This window comes from Chaetodon auriga, chromosome 7 (genome assembly GCF_051107435.1).
Source record: "Chaetodon auriga isolate fChaAug3 chromosome 7, fChaAug3.hap1, whole genome shotgun sequence".
In the NCBI taxonomy this organism is placed as follows: Eukaryota; Metazoa; Chordata; class Actinopteri; order Chaetodontiformes; family Chaetodontidae; genus Chaetodon; species Chaetodon auriga.
This window is the reverse complement of record NC_135080.1, coordinates 8,739,347-8,764,650: the sequence shown is the minus strand read 5'-3', so window position 1 is coordinate 8,764,650 and position 25,304 is coordinate 8,739,347. Positions and strand designations below refer to the sequence as shown.

Below are 25,304 nucleotides of genomic sequence, written 5' to 3'. Positions count from 1 at the left end.
ATAGATCGATTCTGACTCCACATTTACAGTAGTCATCTTTAAACTTCCAGTAGTGCATCAGCAATCATCTCACATTTGGTCTGGCATAAGCTATAACCATATATGCATAACCGTATATGTAAGATAAGGCAAGTGTTGCACAATAGAAAACACTTGGTTGCTGTCTTGGGTATGGGTGGGGAGAGCATTGCACAGGTAACCGTGATGTATGCACGCAAACAATGTATTGTGATCTGATCACAAGTGTACTTTTTTGAGATCTTCTAATGTGATAAGAGTCTCACTAGTGTTTTTCCAAGTGTGAGTTTTGTAATGGATCAGTTTTTGTTATGGCCTCAGGCTGTAAACTGTAAATAGAAAATTTCAGTGCTGTTTTGTACAGTCAGCGTATGAAAGACACACCTATCTGAGAGAAATACAAAGTCTTTTGTGAAGCATCGTGACATGAAAGCAACTCCCGAGTAAGTTGGGTCCCTGAAGAACAGCACCACAATACACCATGAGGATACCGCCTGAAAAAGGTGCCTGTTAGATTACTTTAGACATATCCAATGTCAAATGCCAGTTTTAATCTCGCCTTTGTTGTCTAAGTAAGCGTTTGTCTGTAAGCTATGCCATCAGTGTTACTGGGGGCACATTTCTTCAAAACTTGGTCCCAAAAGCAGTAAAAGTGCTCACTCTTGGGAAACAATGATGCCAACCTGGAACAGGCCGGTGGCAGATGTAGGTCAGGATTGATGATCATTAACGCAAATGTTCTGTTTTAAGTGAGTAGAGTATTGTACACAGCCACATGCATATTGTTCTTTACAGCATCCAAGTTACGATGACTCATGACTCAGCACTGTTTAAGGGTGAGCTTAACTTCAAGTTGGACCTGATCATCCAGTTGGTTCACAGTGTAGGACGACATGTATACACAGAGCATTGAGTAACTTAACTTAAAGGATGTAAGATAGAGAACTGTGAGCCTTGCTGGGATGTATGGATTCCAGTGCCAGGTTTATCACAGATATATCAGTATCAGCATACATCGGTCAATAAGTAATTAGAAATTGAAGGACAGAAATGCCAAAGATATGTTTAAGGTATGTAGAAACAGCCTCACCATGACACACTTTGTCCTTCAGAGAGCAAAAACATGTTTAGTTTACAGCTGAAAAAATGTCCCATAAAGTACACAACTTCATTACAGGTTTATGATTAACCAAATTTGTGGAATTACAACTCAGCATTTTAGGGAACAGTCTGGTTTCTGTCAGAGATCTGAATGACAAGATCGATACGGCTCTCGTGTCTGTGGGGTGAATATGAATTTACAGCCAGCAGCTAGTTATCTTAGCATAAAGACTGGAAACAAGTGGACTTTGTGCCAAATTTAAAAAAAAGTGAATGGAAAAGAGCATGAGATGCAACCGAAAGCTGCAGAACAAAAGTAAGAGGAGTTAGTGTTCTTGAAGGTCAAGAAAATAACATCGAACACAAAAAAGAAAAAAACATTTCCCTTTTTTTAATGAATGAAATAGTAGCCATACAGTATTTTCTCCTATTATATCATCCAGTGTGCTGCTATAATAATGAGGCATCTATTGATGTTTACACTGAAACAAGAATGGCAGGCATGTAAATCTCAGGGGACAAAGTAAGTATCTTCTCTCATGTGGCAGTAAAGGCAGTTCAGTGTACGCCCACTGAAGGGGCTTGAGGGAACATTGCAAAGAAAATAACTGCAAGACGGCGAGCCGGACAAGTCCTTGCACATTCCGCCCCATCATACACATACCACAGACCTGCCGACTGCATCTGCCCCAAAAGCTCAAAAATGAATGTGAAATTTGCAAAATCTGTGCTTTTACCTGACACTGCTCTAAAATAAACATCAGTGGATTCTTTGTTTTCTATTGTTACATTGTATTTTCTACATTTTAACTTTTATTTTATTCTGTTTAGTGCATTAATATGCAAGTACATTTTCTTTGTATGTTACTTGTTAGATCCATCTTACAGGATCTTATTTTCTTTTTGTTTTTGTATTGCAGGATCAAATTAACCAGAAAGTATTGAGTTGTTTAGTGAAACCTTACGATAGATTTCTTTTCAACAATAGCTATTGACTGTAATTACACCATGCTGGACGCTGAGTCTTTTTTTTAAACAGGACACAGCTCCTGTATGTATTGTAAATGGTAAACCAATCCCAGGGTTTATTATAAAACTTGATGATCGGTAACCACTTTTTTTGTCTTTTTCTTTTTGGGAGATCCACCCAAATCTCAGTATCTATTCTCATATAAATATGTGGTGTTGCAGTACAGCTCGTGTATTTTTTAGAGGTATTAGCTGGCACTTCAGTGTCCTCAACGCGTCTAAAATGACTCAGGTTGTAACCTGGTATTTATACATAGGTGTGGTTCAGCTTTAATTTTTTTCTTTCTTCAGTGGTGGAAGAAGTACTCCCTTACTCAACTACAACTATCAATATCTCATTGAAAAAGTCGGTCAGTGTTTCAGTCTTGTAACTGGTCGAGGTGAAGCTACTTTTAACTACTTTATACACTGTTTGGTAGAGTAAGATAATGATGCATCATGTTTTATAAAAACCTCACATGTTTTATGTATAAAATGTATAAGTAACTTTAGCTGTAAAATATTTTTAAAATGAATGGAATGAAGTAAAATATCAAAGAGCAGAAAATACAGATAAATTAAGTGAAGCACCTCAAAATTGTACTGAAGTATAGTACTTGTGATATTTGTCTCTACCACTGCAGATGCAGTAAATTAAACTATATGCAACAAAGAAGTATTATTATCATTATTGATTTTAATCTATCTGTCCTTCAACAGTGCAGCACAGCCATCGGAATGTAGGCTACTAATGATGGATGATAAAAATACAGGACTTTCTGTTTTGATGGAGTATTTTGTGGCATTAGTACTTCAAAGAACCTGAATACTTTCTCTACACAATCAACCAGTGCCTGCAAGAAGCCGGTAAAACGCAATTTATTACATAATCTTGGAAGCAACTGGTGTGTAAATCAGCAAACCGCGTTTTTAATTGGACAGTTTCTAGAGGCAGTGATATGACGGCAGATGATTGGCCAGCACCGCTCCTCCTGTGTTCTGGAGCGTTCTCAGTGGGAATGCGTTTGAGGAGGCGCGGCAGCTCTCTCATCAGTGACAGCAGGGATCAGCGACCCGTCACACCGGGAGTCACTGAGGGTGAAGTCAGCAGCTCTCTCACGAGAAGGCGAGTAATCGACATAGTCTGAATTCAGCGGAGGTGAGTATACCCAGGGGAATAATGTATTGTAGTAACTTTTCGTGGTCAGAGAGAGTTGTGATCTACAGAAACTATATATTAATACTAGCTAATGTAAAGTAGCGTTAACTAACCGTCATTTTATGTTAAGAATAAGGCAACACTTTAAGATAGTTAAACTTTTCATTTGTCTGGGGTTAATCAAGGTATGATCCAAATACCTTGTGATTTACACCAGCTCCACCTTTTAACTGATACTGTAAGCTAACTTTTTGTGATATCATTGTGTACGTGAATCCCGTTTGACGTGTTTTTAGCTCACATTCGGGACGCGGCTAACAACAGGTATGAAATGATGCTGCTAACGCGCTGGGTCCTCTCTGCCACATCAGCCTGTGGCTCGCACTTCAGGATTAGGTTTGCAAAGTTGATGGGATGCTTCGTGCTGACGCCCATCTGCAGAACATGTCACGTAACGTCTTGCAGAATATGTACACGTTAAAACGAAGTTGAAGGAGCACAGAAACTTCTCAGACTGCTAAAATATGTAGTGACGCCCTCCTGCCCTGAGGCTGCTGGTGCACTTCTTTCATAACCCGTTTGGGTTAACAAAAAACTCTTCCCTCACCCCGAAACCTATTGCTTTTTAACAACCTTTAACAATATTATCGACTGTAGTAACTATTAGCAGAGTTGTATTAAGTTTATCTAGGAGATGCACTTGCATATTTGTTATTAGTTTATGGTGTTATTTTCCACCTGCATTGACAAGGAGCTTGACAGGTTGAAAGGTTTCCTCATATTTCTGGCTTGGATGACGTTTTGGCTTGATGATCATCACCTGTTTTCTACTGTCAGAAAAATATTTTCATTATTGATTAATTGAGTAATCATTTAGAACGTAACATGTATGTAAAAAAAGTGCAAACTAGCTCATGCAGTGTCAATATGTGATTAACAGCTGATCATTTTCGTATTCTCAGGAACCATGTCCAACGCACCAGCAGTCGGCATTGATCTGGGCACTACCTACTCCTGTGTAGGAGTGTTTCAGCACGGCAAAGTTGAGATTATTGCCAATGACCAGGGAAACAGGACCACACCCAGTTACGTTGCCTTCACCGAAACTGAGAGGCTGATTGGGGATGCAGCCAAGAACCAGGTGGCCTTGAACCCCACCAACACAATATTTGGTATGAAACATTTTTTTCCAGACAAGTGACATCAGTGAGCTTTGATGTTTCTGGTTACTTATTGCATCGTTTGTTGTCCTGCAGATGCAAAGCGTCTCATTGGGCGCCGGTTTGATGACAGCTTTGTCCAGTCGGACATGAAGCACTGGCCATTTAAAGTCATTAATGAGGCTTCACGCCCCAAAGTACAAGTGGAGTACAAAGGCGAGACCAAGACCTTCTACCCAGAGGAGATCTCCTCCATGGTGCTAGTTAAAATGAAGGAGACTGCAGAGGCGTACCTTGGGAAGGTAGAACTGCATGCTTTTATTTTTATAATATTCAATTTATCTTTAGATAATATAAATGTGTCTTTCTTTGTTTACAAAACAGAGTTTGTATGACTAAAACAAACCTCACAAAGGTGTTTTATTCAAGTGCACCATCAAATTTTCTCTGAGTCTTCGACAGTATTTTGGTTTCTGCGTCCCCTCAAAACATAGAGTTTTAAACAGAACCCTACTATAGTCATACATTTAATGTTGAGGATATCATTAATGTCTCATTCACTGCTCTAACTTGTCATTTTACCATTTCCTTGTTGCAGAGTGTAACAAGAGCTGTTGTGACTGTGCCTGCCTACTTCAATGACTCTCAACGCCAGGCCACTAAAGATGCAGGTGTCATTGCTGGCCTGAATATCCTTCGTATCATCAATGAACCAACTGCTGCTGCTATTGCTTATGGCCTGGACAAGAAGGTGAATTCACTCATAGGCTGCAATATACGGTTTTTAGTTTTAAGGCTTTTTGACAGAGTTTTTGTCGTGAGCAGACTTTGTGACTTTTATGTTTCCTGTGTGCCTCTGAAGAACTTTTTTCTTTTTTCTTTCTTTTTTTTTGCCTATGCTGCAAATGAATAAAATCATTTCCAATTTCAGATTGGAGACGAAAGAAACGTTCTCATCTTTGACCTGGGAGGTGGCACATTTGACGTCTCCATCTTGTCAATTGAAGACGGCATCTTTGAGGTCAAGTCCACAGCAGGCAACACACACTTGGGTGGAGAAGACTTTGATAACTGCATGGTCAGCCACTTCATCGGCGAGTTCAAACGCAAGCACAAGAAAGACATCAGCAACAACAAAAGAGCTGTGCGTCGCCTTCGCACAGCGTGCGAGAGGGCTAAGCGCACTTTATCATCCATCACTCAGGCCAACATTGAAATTGATTCTCTTTATGAGGGAATTGATTTCTACACCACGATCACCAGGGCTCGCTTTGAGGAGCTGAACGGAGATCTGTTCCGGGGAACCCTGGAGCCTGTTGAGAAGGCCCTCCGCGACGCAAAGCTGGACAAGGCTCAAATCAAAGATGTTGTCTTGGTGGGCGGTTCCACTCGTATTCCCAGGATCCAGAAGCTGCTGCAGGACTTTTTCAACGGGAAGGACCTCAATAAGAGCATTAACCCTGATGAAGCTGTGGCCTACGGTGCAGGTATAACCCCTTTACATCTATAAAAATAGCAGGGTACTAATAAAAAATCCTGACAAAGAGATTGAATGAGAAATTACCATTTGTCAGTTGCAAATGTAAAACTCCAAATCCATGCACCTGTTCTGTAGCTGTGCAGGCGGCCATTCTGTCAGGTGACAAGTCAGAGGAGGTGCAGGACCTGCTGCTGCTGGATGTGACCCCCTTGTCCCTGGGCATTGAGACTGCAGGAGGAGTCATGACTAATCTCATCAGTAGGAACACCACTATCCCCACCAAGCAGTCCCAGAACTTTACCACCTACTCAGACAACCAGCCTGGTGTGCTCATCCAGGTATGACCACCATCTTTGAAAAGAACACTTAATTGTTTTAGAGTCTTAAATGTTTACTGATGGGTTGATTTAACATTATATCTGCAGGTTTATGAGGGTGAAAGGGCTATGACAAATGCCAACAACCTTTTGGGGAAATTTGAGCTTACTGGGATCCCCCCTGCACCCCGTGGGATTCCTCAGATTGAAGTGACATTTGATATCGATGCCAACGGCATCCTGAATGTATCCGCAGTAGACAAGAGCACCATGAAGGAGAACAAGATCACCATCAAAAACGACAGAGGTAACCTGAAGGAGAACTCTGACGCTGTATCTCAATCATTAATTTTGGATGCACGGTACTCAGCTTGTGTTCATTTGTCATAAAACCCATCAGGTCGGTTGAGCAAGGAAGACATTGAACGTATGGTCAATGAAGCGGAGAAGTACAAGGCTGAGGATGACGTGCAGAGAGAGAAGGTGGCTGCCAAGAATAACCTCGAGTCCTATGCCTTCCACGTAAGGTCCACTATGGAGGATGACAAGATCAAGGGCAAGATCAGCGACGAGGACAGAAAGACAGTTGTGGATAAGTGTCAGGAGGTCATCAACTGGCTGGATAGAAACCAGGTATGATTTAGACCGGTAATCCAGTTTTGAGCTGTAAACTTTAGCAGCACAAGTGTTAAAACAATGGGCGGGCTGGCATTGGATGGATACTGAAATTCCCTGTCTTTCTGTCTTTTGTCAGTCTTCAGAGAAAGATGAGTTTGACGCAAAACACAAGGAGTTGGAGGGTGTATGTGCACCCATCATCACCAAGCTGTACCAGAATGCAGGGGGGATGCCAGGAGGCTTCCCCGGAGCTGGTGGCGCTCCAGAAGGAGGAGCGCCCTCCGGCCCCACCATCGAGGAGGTCGACTAAACTAGACCAGATTTGCATGAGCTTGTGTGATGGGTGATCAGTCATAATATCACAGTGACATAAATGGTTATACTCATTAACCAGGATTGTTTTGATGATATTTGTCTACCGGGCTTAAGCTAGCACCACTGTGGCCTCTCTGGTAGGTAACTGGGTTGCGCTCTAAACGCTAAATAAAAGCTTTTTTGACTTTGGACTCATGGCTCATCTTTTTATTATTTTGATAATAACACATACCATCACACCATATTGTAATACTGATACAGTGTTACAGTGTATTATATATAACATCATGTCATCTGTTCAGAAATGATCCATATGTGAAGTACTTCAGTGGATTGTCTGACGTTGAGTTCAGGTCTTATAAGTGATTATATGTGCTGTTGTTCTTAGCACACCAAGAAATCATTGACAGAAAACTGTGCGTAACATTTATAATATTGCAGTACACACTGAGATAATGATGTACTGCTGTACATGATGATAGTGTACTATTGACTGTGCGACTACAAACTTGGATATTAGATCTGTAACGGACATTCCCCCCTCTTATAAATGTTTATCCCTTTCAAAGACGTCATTAGGTTGTGGTCTTAAACTGGCAAATTCGTTTTGCTGATCCTCAATACATGGAGCCAGATCAGCACTAGTACAGTGCTGGTTACACAGATCATATTGTGCACCTTCTATAAGTTTTATTAACGTGGAGAGACGATGAAGACAACAAACATTCTTTTTTTCTCGTTTATTTTGCTTATTTGTGTATATTCAGGTTAACAGGAAGTGGTTGGAGAGTCCATAGGGATGTTGTTTGGTTCCTCTTGGCCTTATATAACGGGCCCGTGCTGGTGTGTGTATGTGTGCCTTGACGTCTATGGCAGGTCAGCGAGAGTTCGAGTTTCTTGGGCATTCGTGCATCCGGTAGGCGCACATGTAGAAGATACCTAGAGGAGAATAACGTGATTATTCAGATGATGAACTTAAGAAGGAGGCCTGCCTGTGTTCCTGCTTTTATTTACGTTAGGATGCATACCTGAGAAGAATGTGAGCACCACTGCGACCCAGCCCATTATATAGGACCAGGAAAACCGCCAGCTGCCATAGCGTTTACCGTAGTAGTTCACTGTCACGCCTGTGTAGACAGCCATGGCCAGCAGCACAAAGAAGCCTGCACAGGAGATAAAATCATAAGGTTTGAGCGATGAAGGTCGTTATTAAATCAGATAGGCTTGCGTGTGTCGACGGCTGAGGTCCTTACAGGAGATGAAGAAGAGGATGCCGGCTGCAAATGTCTTGTCAAACCCGTCAAAGGAGGAGTAGTGGATAAAGGCCATGACGCCGATCACAATGCCGATGAAACAAGCCAGCAGGGAGAGAATCATGAAGGCCCGGGTGGCATCCCAGTAAGCTGTGGGTGAGAGGAGACAAGGAGAGTCTGAGATACCAGACTTACACTGTAAGTACGTCCAGTACTAAATGAGGAATTCAGAATTCCCTCATAATCTGTGTCATTTTCACAGTTAATCCTGCTTTTACTCAGTGTTTCGCAAAGGATTTGCACGATTTAATGATTAAAACTTAATATAATGACTGAAAATGAAACCTTTATTACCTAAAGCATGTACTATTTGACAGGTGCAAACTATTCCTGAGAAGTTAGAAAAATAAGCTGTTTACTTCCATCCAGAAGTCTCCTATTACAGCCAGATACATTCACATGATTTCCATCTTCTTCACACTTGAATCTCAGCCATATTTTACCCCAACAGAGCCCCAAAGAGAAGTAACCCCATTGCTGATCAGGGTTACTGGCGAGGTCACGGACTGATTGTTAGCAGACTAATACATAAAAATGAGGATATGGTCTGTGCACATGCAGGGGAAGACACCCAGTCAGTCTCACCGATGCTGTCTGTGTGTGTCATGCATTTCCCGGGCACACAGTACCGCCACAGGCCTTGGTGCATGTAATTGCTGGAGTGACGGTACTGCATCCAGTAGTCAGTTGCCGTGGAGACAATGAGGAGTATGTTCCCGACTCCTGCACAGAACAACCCACCTCCCATGAAGCTGTACATCCTGCCAAAAAACACTGACTGACACAGAGAGAGAGCGAAGCAAGTCAGGGCCTCGCCACATCTGACCCTGGCCACACCAATTACAGCAGGTACTTCCTGTTACAGAGCATGGAGAAACACTGGATATGAATAAAACAACATCTAAATACATTCAGCTGCATGTCACAAATGTTTTGCTGGAGCCAGACAGATGTGATTATAGAAACCTCACTCATTAGACAGTAACGCCGAGAGGAAACTTGCTGGACATGAAACCAGCTCAGCCTGACACGTCGTTACACTGGCAGACTGACAGGTGGGCCCATCTTTAAAATCACATGTTGTGTATATTTCAACCCAAATACATTAATTTTCAATTCTTATTAAGGCCACCGGGTTACCAAAGATACCAAACTTACACTGCTGAAAAAGTACGTACATGATTCAGTGGTGCATCCATAAACACACGGCATTCTTTGATCCATAAAATTTTCCCCCATTTTTAAACCATTTAAAGGGATTTTTATGTTGGGACATTTAAACTGTGGCCATAAAGAACCAGTGCTTTTCAAATATTCTGAAATAAAAAACATTACTCACACACACATACACTACTCCACACAGTGTGTTTTGATCTTAATGACTTACCTTTATCTTTTTTTCCTGCAGGAAAAGTCAGAGATTCCAATAATTCGGGTTGTCAAAGCACAGAGGAGCCCAATATTGCCCAGGGTGGCAGGAAAGTTTTGTTTGTGCGAAGGAAACCATGCGAACAAACGGGCTGATGGAACAATGGAGCGTGCAGAGCCACAACCAATCACAGAGGATGAGTTTTGTGTTTTAGGGAATCTGCTGAAAATACAAAACTGTTAAAGCGCTGCGCACAACTCAGTAATACTGATGACACAGGGCTTTTAATTCAAAATGCTGCACGACCACACAGTAAACTCAGGGCCTGCAATAGGCTTACCCGTAGCCACTGCTGGAAAAATTCATTCTACGGAGATTATTCTGAACGGTAAAAATGTAAAAAGTGAGTCCTCTCAAAGGTTAATTCATTAATCTTACACCCTCATTTAACCGGCACACAGCCCAGAAGACTTTATCCATTTCAGACATTCATAAAATAAAGCACTTTACGGCGAATTCACAGGACAAGATGCGTGTGTTCCAGCAGAGTATGATGAGCTGGCAGGTGGGCAGCTAATCGAGCTGTGGGTTTGTACCGTTTCAGCAAAGAAGCTGCAATAAAAGTGATTTATCTTTGTTGCAGCGGCTTGTCGAGAGAGTAGGAGTTGAAAGAGAGAGTTATGGGTGAGAAATTAGTATTTCATTTGTTCTCTCGATGGAGTAAGTGGTCTAGCATACTGTATAAGAAGAGGCCATTATGAATGAGCAGAGCGTATCCACTGTTTGAAGCGTCTCAGTTTTTACTTTAAAAATCATCATCTGCTCATTAATAGCAGGTGTCCCCACTGATTATGCATCAACTTTATTGTTCAGACATGTTGGACCAAACATCCAGCTCTCAGCATGCTACACATAAATAAACACAGTGAAGAGGACAATATAAATACAGACAATAGAACTAAAAAGAGATATCAAATGTATAATTGGAATAATACGTTTGATTACATATAATTATATGTGCATACAGTCTCCTAACACATAGAGATTATGTGCATGTGCAATCGGGGTGATGATGACAAAGGTCTGAACTTTAGACCCTCGCTTCTCAGCATCATGTAAACAACATCAGTGGCTTATTGTCCAGAGAAGATTTCTATCTGATAATTGCAAATGAAGGAGGATATTTCACTTTAAGCAGTTACTTTGGTTCTTATTGAGAGTTTCGGGAGTTGAAACATGTTCAGTGGGTGTTTTTCATGGAGGACATTTTGGCATGTCACACCAGGAGCAGCACAGGTGTGAGTAATGCGATTAATCATGGCTGGATCTCATTCAGCTGTTTCAGTGTCGGGGTCCTGGTCACACAGTCATGACTTACTGGGATGTCTGAACAGAGGAGAGATGCTGTTAATGCTGTTAACGTTTGTGCTTTTCCTACGATGGCAAGTCGAAGTTTCTGCTGTGAGAAAGTCAGTTTTAAGCCTGTGACATAATCAGCTGACCGCTCGCTCTACATGCTGCTGCTGCTGCTGCTGCTGCTGGTGGTTTTAAAGCAAAACTGAAAGCCTGAAACAGAAAAAACACACAATACTTATCTGGAGTGACACCAACTCTAATATATTCTGGTGATTAACATTCGATTTCACACCAAGTGCAGCATCTTTAACTTCTAGAGGATTTACTGATATGGAGTCACTTTGTATCACTGTTACCCTGCATGTCTCACTTATGACCACTAGATGGCGCCTTTTATTTAGTCTTGCAGCAAAGCCTGCATCGTGAGTTGGGTTTTCTCTCCTCTGATCATGTTTGAAGAATAACACTCTTTAATTCTCCATTAAATGGTGATTATGTATTTTACCTGCTCAGCCAGACAATCATATGAGAGTGTTGTGTGTCTTCTTATCTCACCCCTAATAGGTTTTCTGTTATCAGTCATCCCTTATTGATGCTGAATGCTTTAATTAATTCTCATTTCTTTCAAATTGAGCCTTAATACTTTTCTATTTGCCACAGGCTTTTACTAAATTATATTTGGGACCGCTCATTTGTTCTCTTGCTTATTCTGCTCTGTTCAATTTTCTCTTTCCTGCTGTTATTTATTGGTTTTCAGTCTGTGTTTTTTTTAGATTCCCGTGTGTCTCTTTTTTATTTTGCTGTATGCCTTTTTATGTCTTATGTAAAGCACTTTGACTTGTGTTGCCGTCAGAGGGGATTTACAGCTAACTCGCCTGGCCTCACTCGTTTTGGACGTAACGTAATGGCACCAGCAGCTCCTGATGAGTTTATTGATCCCACATTCTGGGTCAGATACAGATGCAACATCATGCTTAAGTAATCCTGCCCCTGCCGGCCCCGGTTGCTTCAGCTAATGATTTTTTGTGATCCTGGAATTATTGATGTTTGGAATTGGTTTCTTTAATTAAGTACTGGTCATGTTCCTCTGAAATGCAAGTATTTGGATATATATGTATTACCAAATCCTAACTGAATCTATTTTTGAATTAGCTGAGGTAATCCACCATCTTTCCATGCACAGTCCCCTCTGTGCAGCTGCAGAAGTACCCTGTGGGCTGTACGCACCGCTGTTTCAGATTCACTGTTCCAGATGATTTCTGTCATTTTGCCCATCATATTATGTGGATTTTAAAGCCATCCTCCTCTCAAAAATGTGTTTTGCTGATCGTCACATCCCTTGAAAGTTTGACCTTCACTGTGCAAAATGATGTTTGCGCAGAGTTCGACAGCAGAAGGATGCTTTCACACTGACTGACTGCTGAAGGGGAAACTTTCTCTGTGCTCAGCTTTAATCTAAGATTTAGACATCCGTACGGGACGATTTTGCTCATACATCACAAGTCTGGAAACCAATCGTGGTCCAGCACGTAACTTACAGTTTGACAAGGAAACCTCCAGTGCATTCATCATTCATCAAACCTGGATTTTCCAATGAAAACTCAGCAATGAACTTCTTTGTCAGAAGGACATATCAGACATAAGAAAGAGAATATGTAAGTCTTAAAATGTGCTTGGAGACGATCTTTGAACTAATGTAAATGACTGAAATAAGTTTCTAAAGCAGAAGAAAAACAAATCTTCCTGTTGATCCAGTGGAGCACATTTGTGGCCTCATGTGAAGTGGCCTCAGTTTCAGACTACGGCTGGTCGAGCTGAGCTGTCTGTGCAGGGGGGAGGGGGGGCGGTGCTGTGTAAACCACAGAGACCCTAATCCATGCTCCAGGCCTAAAAGCATAAAATTGTAGAACCCTTCTAAATTGCATAACCCCTTCAAATTGCATCGGATTACCATTATCTTCCTAGCCTGGTGGGACCCAGTGTGTATTTGCCAAAGGCAGCGGAGTCCAACTCACTTTCCACACCATCCGACAGCCTCCCTGCCAAAAAGCTGTAATATGTAGAAAGATCTGAACAAAAGAGGCAGATGAAGGTGCAGACATGAAGAAAGCCTTTCTGTAACCCATCGCTGACACATTTCAGGAGCCATACAGTGGGATGAAGGTTACCTCCTCTCATTAAGCTGTATTCACAAACATGCCTTCTCACAATACTGCAATCAAAAGAAGGCACCAAATCCTATACAATATCTTGTATCAGAGCAGTCATTTTACTGGGAGCATGAGATAACAAACTCCGAGTTCATTCAGACCTCAGGGACATTTGGCTCTGATGGAAAAAAAAAAAAAAAAAAAAAAAAAAAATTCAGCTCGCTTGCTGTCTTCTTTTTTCCTTCTCTCTCTGTGTGTCTTCTCTTTATGTCCTGGAAAGGCAGCTGAACTATCCGACACAGACACATCTAGTTTCACAAGAGGAGATGTTTTGTTTGCTCAGATGGTTTTTACCAGAATTATTTCAAGGTATCTTCAAATGATGTGTGAGCGTTATCCAGTTCAAATCAAACAAGCAATTCACTGAGACTAAGAGTGATGCTAACAGCTTGGCTCCACTTAGCATGGGACACGTTTTTGGTCCGTCTGCCACGTAGCTGCAAATCCCACCAAGCGTGTTTCAGACACAGGGCGTTTTGTCTGCCTGATTTTGTTGGCTTGCTCAGATTTAGATGATTTGGTCATTTTTCCCTGATACTTGTGCTTCTACCGAGGGCAAGTAGGCCTCGTAGTCTAGAATAGCAGCAATCAGCTCTGTCAGACGTGACACAGATGGAACGCGGATGTTAGGCGGCAGTTATAATTTAGGGGTAAGGCATAGCTGTGATTTGTGCTAAATGCTAACATCAGCATGCTAACATGATCAGAGTTACTCTGCTGATAGCAGGTCTGATGGTTGCCATGGTCATCATCTCAGTTTTGCATGTCAGCATGCTAATTAGCAAAAAATTGCACACAATCAACCCTTAATATTTTACATGATAATAGGCTGTTTTTCGCTGTAACAGATTCACTTGATTGATTAATGATTGATGATACTACAGGTCTCAGACACACAAATTATTAATTAACCAATGGGACAAAATGACCTGATGCTGAAAGATCCCCACCAGTTATTACAATTCAGGGAGAAACGGATGTTTGTACCAAACTATATGGCAATCCATTCAATAGTTTTTCATGTATTTCAGTCCAGACCACCTGGTAGACAAACAGCAGACCGACCAACATTGCCAACCACAGAGCTGCGAACAGCTATAAAATGTTTTCCTTCCGTAATTTTCCGTATGAACTTCACACATCTTTTGTAGTAAATGTTTTATTTATCAGTTTAAAAATCTTACTAACACACTGGTGATCTACAGGGATACCACAGTACACAGTCACACGGAGATGAGAGATAAAAACAGTAACACACACAAACACTACACACATGCATTGACGCACACACTCACACACACACACACACACACACACACACACACACACACACACAGATGATGGTTTATTAACACATTTTCTGCTTCATGTCGTCTCCAGTCTTTCGTCAAACACACATATCATCATGGTTTCATGGTCAGGAGTAAACAGAAGATACATTCATTAATCTGCTGTACAATAATGAAATAGGTACATTTACTTCCCATTGCCTAAAAATACAGTATTTTTTTAAACATCAGATCCATTTTTAGGAATATATCTGATCACATCTTTAAAAAATTGCAAAGATGTCTATATACATGGAGAAAGGGTGAGGCAAGTCACAAAAAGCAAAGATTAAAATCAGTAAGATAAAATAAAAATAGTTTGTGAGAAGGCAGATGGCTAGCCTTGACGCTTTCCCTTTAGTCTTCAGTTTTCATAAGATACCATGGCAGATTGATGGATCGCAAGACAGGAAATCATGGAGGAAAACGGAGGATGTCATGTCATGTAATCGGCGTCTGTCTACATGAGGTTCTGAAAGGAAACAGAGACATCACAGAGCAATGGGACGGTGCAAAAGACTGAGAGTATCATTAAAAGACAGGCTGCATACAGGGACATGGAGGCTGTTAAACAGGATGAGCATGACCAGCACTGAATATTTTAGGGGTAATTCATTCTCTTTTCTTTTATTCAGAATATTCTTATTTGTTTCCTAAATTGTGAGCAAGATAATTTCTGACAGGAGCGTTTCATCACTGAAAAACAAGCCTGTCAAAGCTCTCTGGTGGACAGAGCTCAGTCCATTTCTCTTGGTTTACGTGGGACAGTTGGTGTGTCGATAAAAACAAAAAGGTACAAAGTGCAATAGAAACAGACTCAGTGAATAAATCATGATGTATGTTTCTTCTCTTCCTGCCCTCTTCTTCTGCAGTGGTTTAATGGCTCCCGACTGGTGAATTATCTTGTTGCATCCAACTCCTAATTCTTGCATGACAGTAGTGGATGAAAATGTGGGTGAATTTGCATTTTCTTTTGCCAATTTTCTGGAAATTTTGTTAAAATTTGTGCTACATTTTGGATGAAACTGGTGTATGTCATGGTTCTGCTCTGCAATTTCTTGTTACTAATGGCTGACATATAAAGCAAATCAAAACTGAAACACATAAATTGTCTCATAATATTTGCAGTACCAATATTTGCCGTGGGCCAGGCTCTAACGGAGCAGCCAAGTAATTCTTCTATTTGAAGATGAGATTATAAACAATATTTTCTGAATGTAAAAAAAATGTCCTTTTTAAGAGTTAAATTATGCTTTTATGTGACTAACCCAGCACACACATTTAGACAACAATACAACAGATAAAATGACGACCATTAACTCAAAAAGAGGTGCCAAACTATCAATTCAAAAAGAGTTTTTAAAGCGAACCTGAACATGCTGAGCATACAAATGAAAAGCCAAGAAGTGGATTATGTTTCACTGGTGGTTTGCAAAGTTTTTTATGGACATTTTGATGCTTTTCTTTCACATTACGTCTCTTCTTTGAAATCAATCTCACTGCACTTTCCACCCTCCATCGTTAAGCAAGCTACAAAGGTTTTATAGACGGCTCTCAAACCCACTGTTTCATTCTCAAATGACTCTGGGTGGAGTACAGTATCATTTTAATGATTTAGTTCATCTTTATTTATTAAAGCATACATGCTTTATAAAAAACACCATTCTTATTCATGTGCTGGGGCGGATTTTTCACAGCAGTGTGATTGTAATTCCCAATTTTGTATCATGGGATTTAACTTGGAGACAAACTTTTGTTGAGTCACTGTGTTAGATAACTGTTGTCCACACGAAACTTCTGCCAGCCACCATCTCACGGACGCCAACACGCAGCTCAAACTGCCCTCAGTCTACTGTTGAAATGACTGCGGCCAATACTGTGCAGCAGAAGTCTAGACGTACCTCATCTCTCCTCCGGCCGGCGGTGGAGGGTCGTGAAAAGACTCCTCCACCCAGAGAGCCATAGCCTGACATCTGGACCTTGGGCAGGAAGCTGGACTGTCCATATGGGGTTACATTCTCATCTGCGGATGACAAATCACGCCAAGCTGCAGCTGTATTTGAATAGGTTAAACCCTAAGTGATGGAGCAGACTGAAAATAGACCCCCTGCTACTAAAAGCACAGCTACTACTATGAGATAATAACTGTGTGCAGACACTGATGGCAGTCAGCGCTCAAAGGGATTTGTATGAAACATCATGGTAATATTAATGCAAGTTTGGGTTGCAGAAGAAGAAGACGAAAATGACTGCTGGAACAAAAAATGTTCAGTTATCATCTATTGTTGACGTATGTATAATAGTGTCACAAAGAGACCCTACCCTGTGATGACCACTTTGAGGGTCCTCTCCTTTGGGGTGAGAAATGTTCTCCCTTCTTCTGAAGAGTAGGCGAGTCGCTCCCCTCTTTTCTTTCACTGTCTGTTCGGCCGCGGCTCAAAACATCAGCCAAGAGCTGCAGGGAGTCATCTGTAGGGGGAGGGGCTGGTGGAGGGGGGAGTTCTGCATTTGATTGATCAACGGTGATTAATAGACATCAGACGGAAATCCTCTTTTGAAGGAATGGTTTGATATTTCAGAAAATATTTGCTTTCTTGCCAGGAGTTAGATGAGAGGACTGATACCACTTTCATGCCTTAAAGATGAAGCTTCAGACAGTAGTGGGTTAGCGTAGCTTAGCATATGGACTGGAAACAGCTAGCCTTGCTCTTTAAAGCTCATAAACAAACAAACCTGTTTGTTTAATCCATACAAAAAATGCAGTGTAAAAACAACAATTGGCTGTTTTATGGAGATAAATGTGCTGAACATGGCCCATGACCTTGACTCCTTCACACCCCGTAAAACTCTCGGCATGGAAGCGAATAAGCATATTTCACAAAATGTCAAACTTTTCCTTTATAACAGCACACAAGCAAGCACCGCCATGATGCTGTAATTAGGCAGAGTAGTGGTTTGAACTGAATGCTAACATCAGCATGCTAAAATGCTCACAGTGACAATGCTAACGTGCTGATGTTTGGCAGGTATCATGTTTACCATATTAACCATCTTATCTTAGCATGCTAACATTTGCTAAGTAGCACTAAAAAGTCCAGCTAAGGCTGACGAAAATGTCATTTGGTTTGCAGGTATTTGGATATAAACCCAATTACTGAACAATCTGGGGTTTTGACCCAGGTGACAAATGAAGGGATCACCAAAATTATTACAAATCAGCCTCTGGCGGACATCAATGTCTGTACAAAATTTTACAGCAATCTATCCAATAGTTGTGGAGATATTTCAGGACCAAAGTAGTGGACTAGCAGACTGACACTGCTGCCTTCCATAGATTTGTGCTGCTACTGTGCTTAAAAATGCTTAGAAAGAGTCTTATGAATAGTAATATTCCACTTTCTTTTTTCCCCAAACTAAAACAGAAGTTAGATGTGTTACAAACAGTGTGTCACACCTGCTTGGCCGTGTAGCTCTCGCCTGAGTTGTCCATCCTTGGGCGCTCTCTTCTTACTCCTGGATCTGTGCGCCTGGGCTGCGGGGCTCGACTCGGCAGCAGGAGCGAGAGATTGTCCTGACAAGAGAGCACGCTGATGTCATCCTCAGGAAATTTAGAGGAAATGAAAAAACACTGAGCTGCACTTTGAATAAATGCGCCATGATTTCCATGTACAAATACTTTCTGTTAGGTAACACCATAAACTAAATTATACATGACACTGTGTGGTTGTGCGCTGCCTCTTGGGAAGTCAGTTCCAAAGATGTGAGGCATTAAACTGAATTCAAACTGACCTTTGCCGAGGCTTTCCCCCTTGAAGTCCTCTGCCCATTGGCGGGTGTGGTACACCTCATCGGCTTCCTGGGCCTTGGTGTTGGTAAACAGATCTGGGTTGGACTGAGAGACCTGGGAGCCCGCCTGGTGACGGGCCAAAAGGTCAAAGTGCTGCAGCCGCGGACTCTCGTTGGGCTTGCGAGTGTCTTTCTGGGGGGAAGACATCAGTGTTGCTGTGTAGGACGGCTCGTCTGGTTTGGGGGGCAGGCTGGAGAGCTCCTCCCTGGAAGTGTCCATCAGGTAGGTCCTGGCAGGCAGCGGAGGACACCAGTCGTCATCGTCCTCCTCAGAGCTATGGAGGATGGACAATGAGTAACGGCAGCATGAGTGCGTGTCTCAGAGGGAAACATTGCACACATGGAACCTACTTATATATAATACATGTAAGTAAAACAAGGCCAGTGCTCTGTACAGCAGTGCTTTGAGCTAAATGCTAATGTCAATGTTTACCATGGTCTTAGTTTAGCATGTTGGCATGCAAACACTTGTTAATTAGCAGTAAACACAAAAGTATAGCAGAATGATGAGTAAATGAATAGTTAATAATGGGCCATCAAAGATATTCCAAATTTCTCTTCAAGGGAAGTGAATGTCTGCCTCAAATTTTATGGCAAATCCATCCAAAACTAGTTGAGACGTTTCACAAAAAACCCCCACAAATGTCAGCCTGCTGGTGCTGTGACAGGGGAAGTCAGAGGATCACACAAGTCAGACAGGGGCCATGAATGTCTGAACCAAATTCCATAGCAACCCATCTGATAGTTCTGTCTGCACCGACATGGTGGACAGACAAGACAACTCTGACATCCACAGAGACGCACCGCTAACAAGGCTGAAAATATTCCACATAAGACACAATTCTTATGTAGTTCCTGTAAAAAAAGGGAATCAAAATAGAGAGAACGAGAGCCACCTCCGTGATTTGTGTTGTCAGTGCCGTCAGGGCTAATTTAATGATGGACTTGTCATTGAAAATGGAAAGTACTAATCCAGACTGTCAGATGGTAGCTAATGTCATTACAGAGGACACGGCACAGTCAGAGCAGCCCTCCGATCCCACCCCGTTATGTCCGCGATCTAATCTGTCAGAACTAGTCAGAGGAGACGCCAACCCCCTCCGTAGCCCCAAAGCTCAATCTACTCACTGCCTGCAGACACCACTGCTGCTAATTCGAAGACTCCTCAGACTCCAAACTTCACTCAACTTTTGTTTGACAGCCTTGGCAGAGTTACAGGGCAGGTTTGATATCCATCTGCCTTAACTCTCTCTGTCATGTAGGTGAAGTCAGAGGCCTTCGTGCTATTAATAAACTGAGCGAATATTAGATCGCACAGAAAGTAATTGTGTTCTTAGAGGAGGAAACGAGGGCCCTTTTCAACAACTTAAAGAACAGATGAGATTTTAATAATGAGTCTCACCTGTGCTGCCCGTCCTCTTTGTCCGTCTTTGTTTGACTCCTGTCTTTGTTGGCAGGAAGAGGCAGCGATAAAACATCCACCCAGGTGAGAGGAGCTGACTTGGACGAGGACCCAGTGGATTTCTGCTTTACCAGTTTGTCTGTAAAGACGAAACACATCCCACAGCGAATGAGGTGAAATCACTGTTTTTATTATGTCTGCCCAGACCCTGAGGTCAAGACTGCTGGATGTTTTAAACAATAAATATGCTCAACTAAATTCAGGCTTTTAAAACATGTCTTCTCCATCCTCTGCCTATGAGTGCCTGAAGGACGTTTCTCTCTGTTGACCAATTTTTCCATCTTCAAGAGCATCTTAAGGTTCCCTCGTGTTACTGCATGTGAAGCCGAAGGAGCACTTGGCCTCTGTGTTACTGTTTCCATTGAAACCTTAAGTCGAAGTTATTAGCATGGGCAGCAAAGGCAATTGAAAGTGCTCTACATGAGAGAAACTGTGTATTTAAAAAGAATAACATGAACTAAGAAAAAGTCACAAAAGGTAAGCAGCATGCAAATATTTTCAATAGCGTGTTAAAGATTATATAATTGAAGAAGCATCACTAACGCTTGTGTTACTGTGACATTATGGCATGTCATTATGTTATTTGAACTAATTGATTTATATATGTCCATATATATGCTACACTCAGAAGCCTTCCCATTGGCATGCTGTGTGTACTTTATTTATTTATATTTTAATCTTTCTAGAGTGGATGCAAATCTTCATTATAATATGGCACCATCCCCAACTGCATTATTTAGATGTTTCTGCCATTTCCTGTTTTTTATTGTGCATTTTTAAATTGTGGTGTCTGGTGTTTATTGTATTTGCATTTATAAATTGAAAACTGATTTAAAAAATGCACAGGTGGGTGCAAAGATACATTCTGAATATATTCATGAGAGTCAGGCCTATATTTGCATGTTTATTCTTTGAGTAGCAGCAGTAATCATTGTACAAGGCAGGGTTTCTCAAAGTGGATTAAAGGGGCAGAAAATCCTCACCATTGCTTTTCTTGGTGTACTGGAGTTTGGCGTATTCAGACCCAGACTGACCAGACTGGATGGTCCACTGGTCCAGGTCCTGCTCCAGTCCTACAAGGCTGCCGTTTGACAGTATTGGGTTGCTGCTGTACGGGTCTGGTCCCTGGTTGTAGGACGTACTGGAGTAGGTGTCATAGTAGGCCAGCAGGTCGTCCTCAGCTGCTGTGTTGATGGTGCTGTAGATGGGACTGTCATTGGACGCCGTGCTGCGTTTCTCCGACTGGTTCGGATAGTTGATGACGCCAACTGCTGAATAGCGAGTGACAACGTTACGTTAGCTATGACGGTTACCCATTCAGTATCCTGATATGAGTCACCCAAAGCGAGAGAGGTCTTACTGTTGTAATATCTGTCTGAGTCCAGTTTGCCGGAGCAGCAGTTGACAGAGTCTTTGCTGTTATGAGTGAGGTTTTGAGTGGGCCACGAGTCGGCCAGCCAGGGGTAGTTGCCCATGTTTGATCCCAACAAGCCAGGCCTGGAAAGAGGGGCGAGATTATACCAATACTACAAATGTTTTTCTGACATTAAGTAAATAGTTAACTGAGTCAAATCATTATCTTCAGTTTACCCTCCGTTGATGATTCCAGATCCTTCACTGTGAGCGAAGCCAACTGGAAAAAGAAGAGGAGGAGGAGGAAGAAGCTCGTGGTTATAAATCTTGTCTGACAGCAGAAAAGATTTGGTCTGAAGAACGTTTGCTAGGAGATAAATGCACTTTGAGCTAAATTATTCCCCACTTCAAATAAACCATCAGTCCCACACAGGGTTAAAGAGATGAAGATATGCTGACCTGCACACATCGATCAGCCACCACATAAAACCACTGACAGGTGAACAACATTGATTATCTTGTTACAAAGCAAAGCTCTGCTGAGACACCTCCCATTCATGTGGATGTTATTTTGACATGTACCACCAACCCAGACACAGCTGCAGTACAGCCTGTCATGCCAACAGCATGCCCCGATGGCAATGACCCCCCCGACCCCCGGCATGCCTCCTCAGGTCAGAGCTGCCTTGGTTTTAATGCTGTGGCTGATCAGTTTAATCTATCAAGATGTCATGAATCGATGAGTGTCTTCCACTGCTGCATCTAGAGTCTACGGCACCTAAATTAACAAGATGCTAATATAATCAATGCTAAAATGTGAAACAATAAAATCTTCAGTCATCAGTATGGCAGTCATATTAAATATTTATCGTCAAATCAAATGTGTTTCTTAAACCTCTGGGCTCTGTTGTGTTGTTGTGAGTGTTTATGAACATAGACAAATATCTCTCAAGTCAGTAAACAACTGATGTGGTTATGCGCTCATGTGCCAAAGGGCATATTCTCAGATAAACAGCATGTCGTGGTTACTGTTTACATACAGTATGCTTCAGTGTTTTCCTTTATCACTGCCTCCAAAGCTTCCCGGTGGGGATAAATACATTTTAATTAACTGAATATGCAGTGAAAGTGCATGCCTCGCTTGGCGAAATAAAAACTAAAATTGAAAACATTCATCACTGCCGGAGATATCCCCAGCAGTCTATTACGAACTTTGTCACTGTCACTTATTGAAAACAAAATCTGGTGATTTGCTGTACAGCTGAAGCCTTTTTTTTCTTTTCAAGATACTGTTGATATAATGTGACAGAGTGCATCTGAAAAACCATGTCACAGGAACTCGCTGAACAGCTCTGAAATTAAACTTTATAATATGATAGATGTGATATTTTCCAGTTAATGCTCTGACTGTCATGATGCTAAAAACTAGCCTAGACAGACGAGTCAGAGCTTGTTCCACTGACCTGCTGGTGTGTACGCGAAGGATGTTGTGTAGTGTCCCAGCTGCTTCCTCCTGCGGTGTCGACAGTACAGCCACCCGCTGAAGCCCATCAGCACCAACCAGGCAGCCACGCCCAGTCCTGCGATGAAGGCCGGCTGGCGGACCACGCTTGTGATCTGCTCTGATATGCTGAGGTGACCGCCTTTCTTCACCGCCGTTGAAGTCTTGTCTTTTGGGAGAGCTGAAAGAAAAGCAGTGGAGATCTGTTGGTATCTTTATGGTGGAAATGATCTTTTCATGCCATCCTGTATCTTTTAGATTACATTTGACATTTTGGGAAAAAAGCTAGTTCACCCTCTTGCTGAGAGCTACACGAGAAGATTGGTACCACTCTTATATATGCCAGCAGACTGTCCGCTGTCCAAAGATAACAAAAGCTCTCGAGCTCACTAATTAACATGTTAAAGGTTGTTTGTTTGATCTGTACCAAAGGTGCTCTAGAACTACAAGATTACACATTACAAGCTGCGCCAGTAGTATGAAATGGTGTACACTCCCTGTCTATGTCAAAACAACACAACACTAGAGTACAAATTTAAAGCTTGCGCCTCCTCTTGGTGCTCATTTTCTTTTGCTAGCTTCATAGGATCCTTCCAGATCTCACGGGAATGTGTTGCTGAGACAGACAGGTGGAACAAAGTTAAATGTCTCCTGATTTGTCAGTCTGAGAAACGTTAGTGTCACAATGTTCGGAGGATATGTGGCTTTACTTTGGTGACTATGGAGCAAAAGAGTCAGTCATAATCTGTTGTCATGTTCACATCTCCCATTGGAATCAACAGACTCAGGACCTGTCACAGGTGTCTTAAAGGGGCGGGGCGGTGGCGACACACATGTGACACAGATACAGGAAATGGCTCTTCAGTGCTCCTGAGGTGTCTCTGTATGTCTCTGGTGGCATTTTTACTATTTGATTTTTGAACAGATAAAAGAAGATATGAGATGTATTGTGTTAATTACTCAGCTTTTTGACGTGGTAGTAGGTGGATTTTGTTACCCTTGGTCAGAGCCAGGCTGGCTCTTTGCAGCTGATTGCAGGTTTATGCTCAGCTAAGCTAAGCTAACCAGCTGCTGGCTTCAGCTTAATTTTCACAGTACAGTCATAAGAGCTGAGTCAACCTTCTCATGTTACTCTTGGCAAGAAAGTGAATAAGTGTACTTGCCAAATTGTTGAATTATTGCTCCAAAGAACTGCACCAGAACATAAAGTGGAAGGGAAAAAGATCTCGGGAAAAAAAAAAAAAGCAAACGCAAACACACTTCTGTCTGGATAATAGATTTTGTGGCTGACAAGAGGTTTTACTTTGAAATGACAAAAGCAGAGAAATGAACCAAACTTCTGGCAGCCAGTCACCAGCTCTTCATTATCACTACTAAATAGCCTAAATACTAATCTATGCATGTAAAACACAGTTTCGATAAACTTCTCAGCTTCACTGTGAATTCCTGACTAACACTTTCTATGTTGTCACGCTCAAAACATAAGTGTGGATGTTGCCTCTGTTGTGAAGTCATTCACACTACACAATCAACATTTCACGTACAGATTTCACCTGCGGTAAACCCGCTGAGAGTGCATCTCGCCGTACTTCTCTATCTGTAGAAGCTGTAACAGTTTGAGTGACTCACTTAGAAGCAGGCTGACAGGCGGGCTCTGAGCGCCCACACCCAGGCTGGTGACAGCAGCCACCACCACAGTGTAGCGAACATCAGGCAGCAAGCCTGTCAGCAGGATGGACAGAACCGCTCCGTCCACTGTGCGGTTTATTTGGTTCTCCAGCCCCGCGCTGCCGCCCAGACACCAGACCTGATCGACACCAAACACAGAGGGTTAATGTTTGAATCTTAAAGGATCTAAATCCATAAGGAGGTGAATCTATCCTGCACACCCGGGGACAAGATGTGGCCTGTTATTATAAAAAGACGGGCTCATTTTCTGGCGATGAAGCTTTATCTGGCAGCATACTGTGGAGAATGACGGCAAAGATACAGCAGAGATAAAAGAGAAAGGGATGTCAGTGCAATGACAGTTAAAAGCCAGATTTAAAAATCCTGATGGTGCAAATATACGTGCCTGCACATCAGCAGACATATCCAGATCTCTACTACTGCAGGTAGAAGTCCAGCAATAAGTAAATCAAGATTGATCGTTTGTCAGTTAATTATTCATAAGATGTCAAACACAGTGACAAATAATCATTAGAAGATTCCAGAGCTCAAAGTCATATTTTCAAACAACTCGTGGTTTTAAAGCTGTAAGAAATCAGTAAATCTCTTTACATTGCTTGATGAATAAAACGTTAAGTTAGAGCTGCCTGAAATACTTTAGCCAACTGGCCATTACAGCATCTTCAGCCAAGCGACTCAGTAATGTTTGTTCTACAGAAGTA

General features: G+C 41.9%; 3 protein-coding genes across 5 annotated transcripts in view; 1 reads left to right on the top strand and 2 right to left on the bottom strand.

The window, feature by feature from the left end:
• The first annotated feature begins 4,253 nt into the window (after positions 1–4,253).
• On the top strand, positions 4,254–7,364 carry hspa8b (heat shock protein family A (Hsp70) member 8b). The gene is made up of 8 exons (XM_076735045.1): positions 4,254–4,458; positions 4,543–4,748; positions 5,045–5,197; positions 5,378–5,933; positions 6,062–6,264; positions 6,352–6,550; positions 6,644–6,876; positions 6,998–7,364. The coding sequence occupies exons 1-8, from the start codon at positions 4,254–4,256 to the stop codon at positions 7,169–7,171; spliced, it is 1,929 nt and encodes a 642-aa protein (XP_076591160.1). The 3' UTR covers positions 7,172–7,364.
• Positions 7,365–8,053: 689 nt separating this feature from the next.
• Positions 8,054–9,249, bottom strand: lim2.3 (lens intrinsic membrane protein 2.3). The gene is made up of 4 exons (XM_076735805.1): positions 9,075–9,249; positions 8,430–8,579; positions 8,205–8,339; positions 8,054–8,115 (listed from the first exon to the last, which is right to left on the bottom strand). Exons 1-4 carry the CDS (start codon positions 9,247–9,249, stop codon positions 8,054–8,056), a joined length of 522 nt encoding a protein of 173 aa, XP_076591920.1.
• A 5,318-nt stretch (positions 9,250–14,567) lies between these two features.
• The window catches only part of LOC143323172 (roundabout homolog 2), a 49,354-nt gene continuing 38,617 nt past the window's right edge, over positions 14,568–25,304 (bottom strand). The window contains exons 16-26 of one of the 3 annotated variants that reach the window (XM_076734858.1): positions 24,544–24,721; positions 22,877–23,095; positions 21,651–21,693; positions 21,421–21,557; positions 21,044–21,331; positions 20,001–20,139; positions 18,542–18,873; positions 18,207–18,323; positions 17,075–17,254; positions 16,654–16,775; positions 14,568–15,224 (exon numbers count right to left, since the gene is read on the bottom strand). In XM_076734858.1, coding sequence (XP_076590973.1) covers positions 15,213–15,224; positions 16,654–16,775; positions 17,075–17,254; positions 18,207–18,323; positions 18,542–18,873; positions 20,001–20,139; positions 21,044–21,331; positions 21,421–21,557; positions 21,651–21,693; positions 22,877–23,095; positions 24,544–24,721 — 1,767 coding nt within the window. In that variant the 3' untranslated portion in view covers positions 14,568–15,212. The remainder of the gene's footprint in view (positions 15,225–16,653; positions 16,776–17,074; positions 17,255–18,206; positions 18,324–18,541; positions 18,874–20,000; positions 20,140–21,043; positions 21,332–21,420; positions 21,558–21,650; positions 21,694–22,876; positions 23,096–24,543; positions 24,722–25,304) is intronic. The other 2 variants (XM_076734860.1, XM_076734859.1) reach the window with 2 other exon arrangements.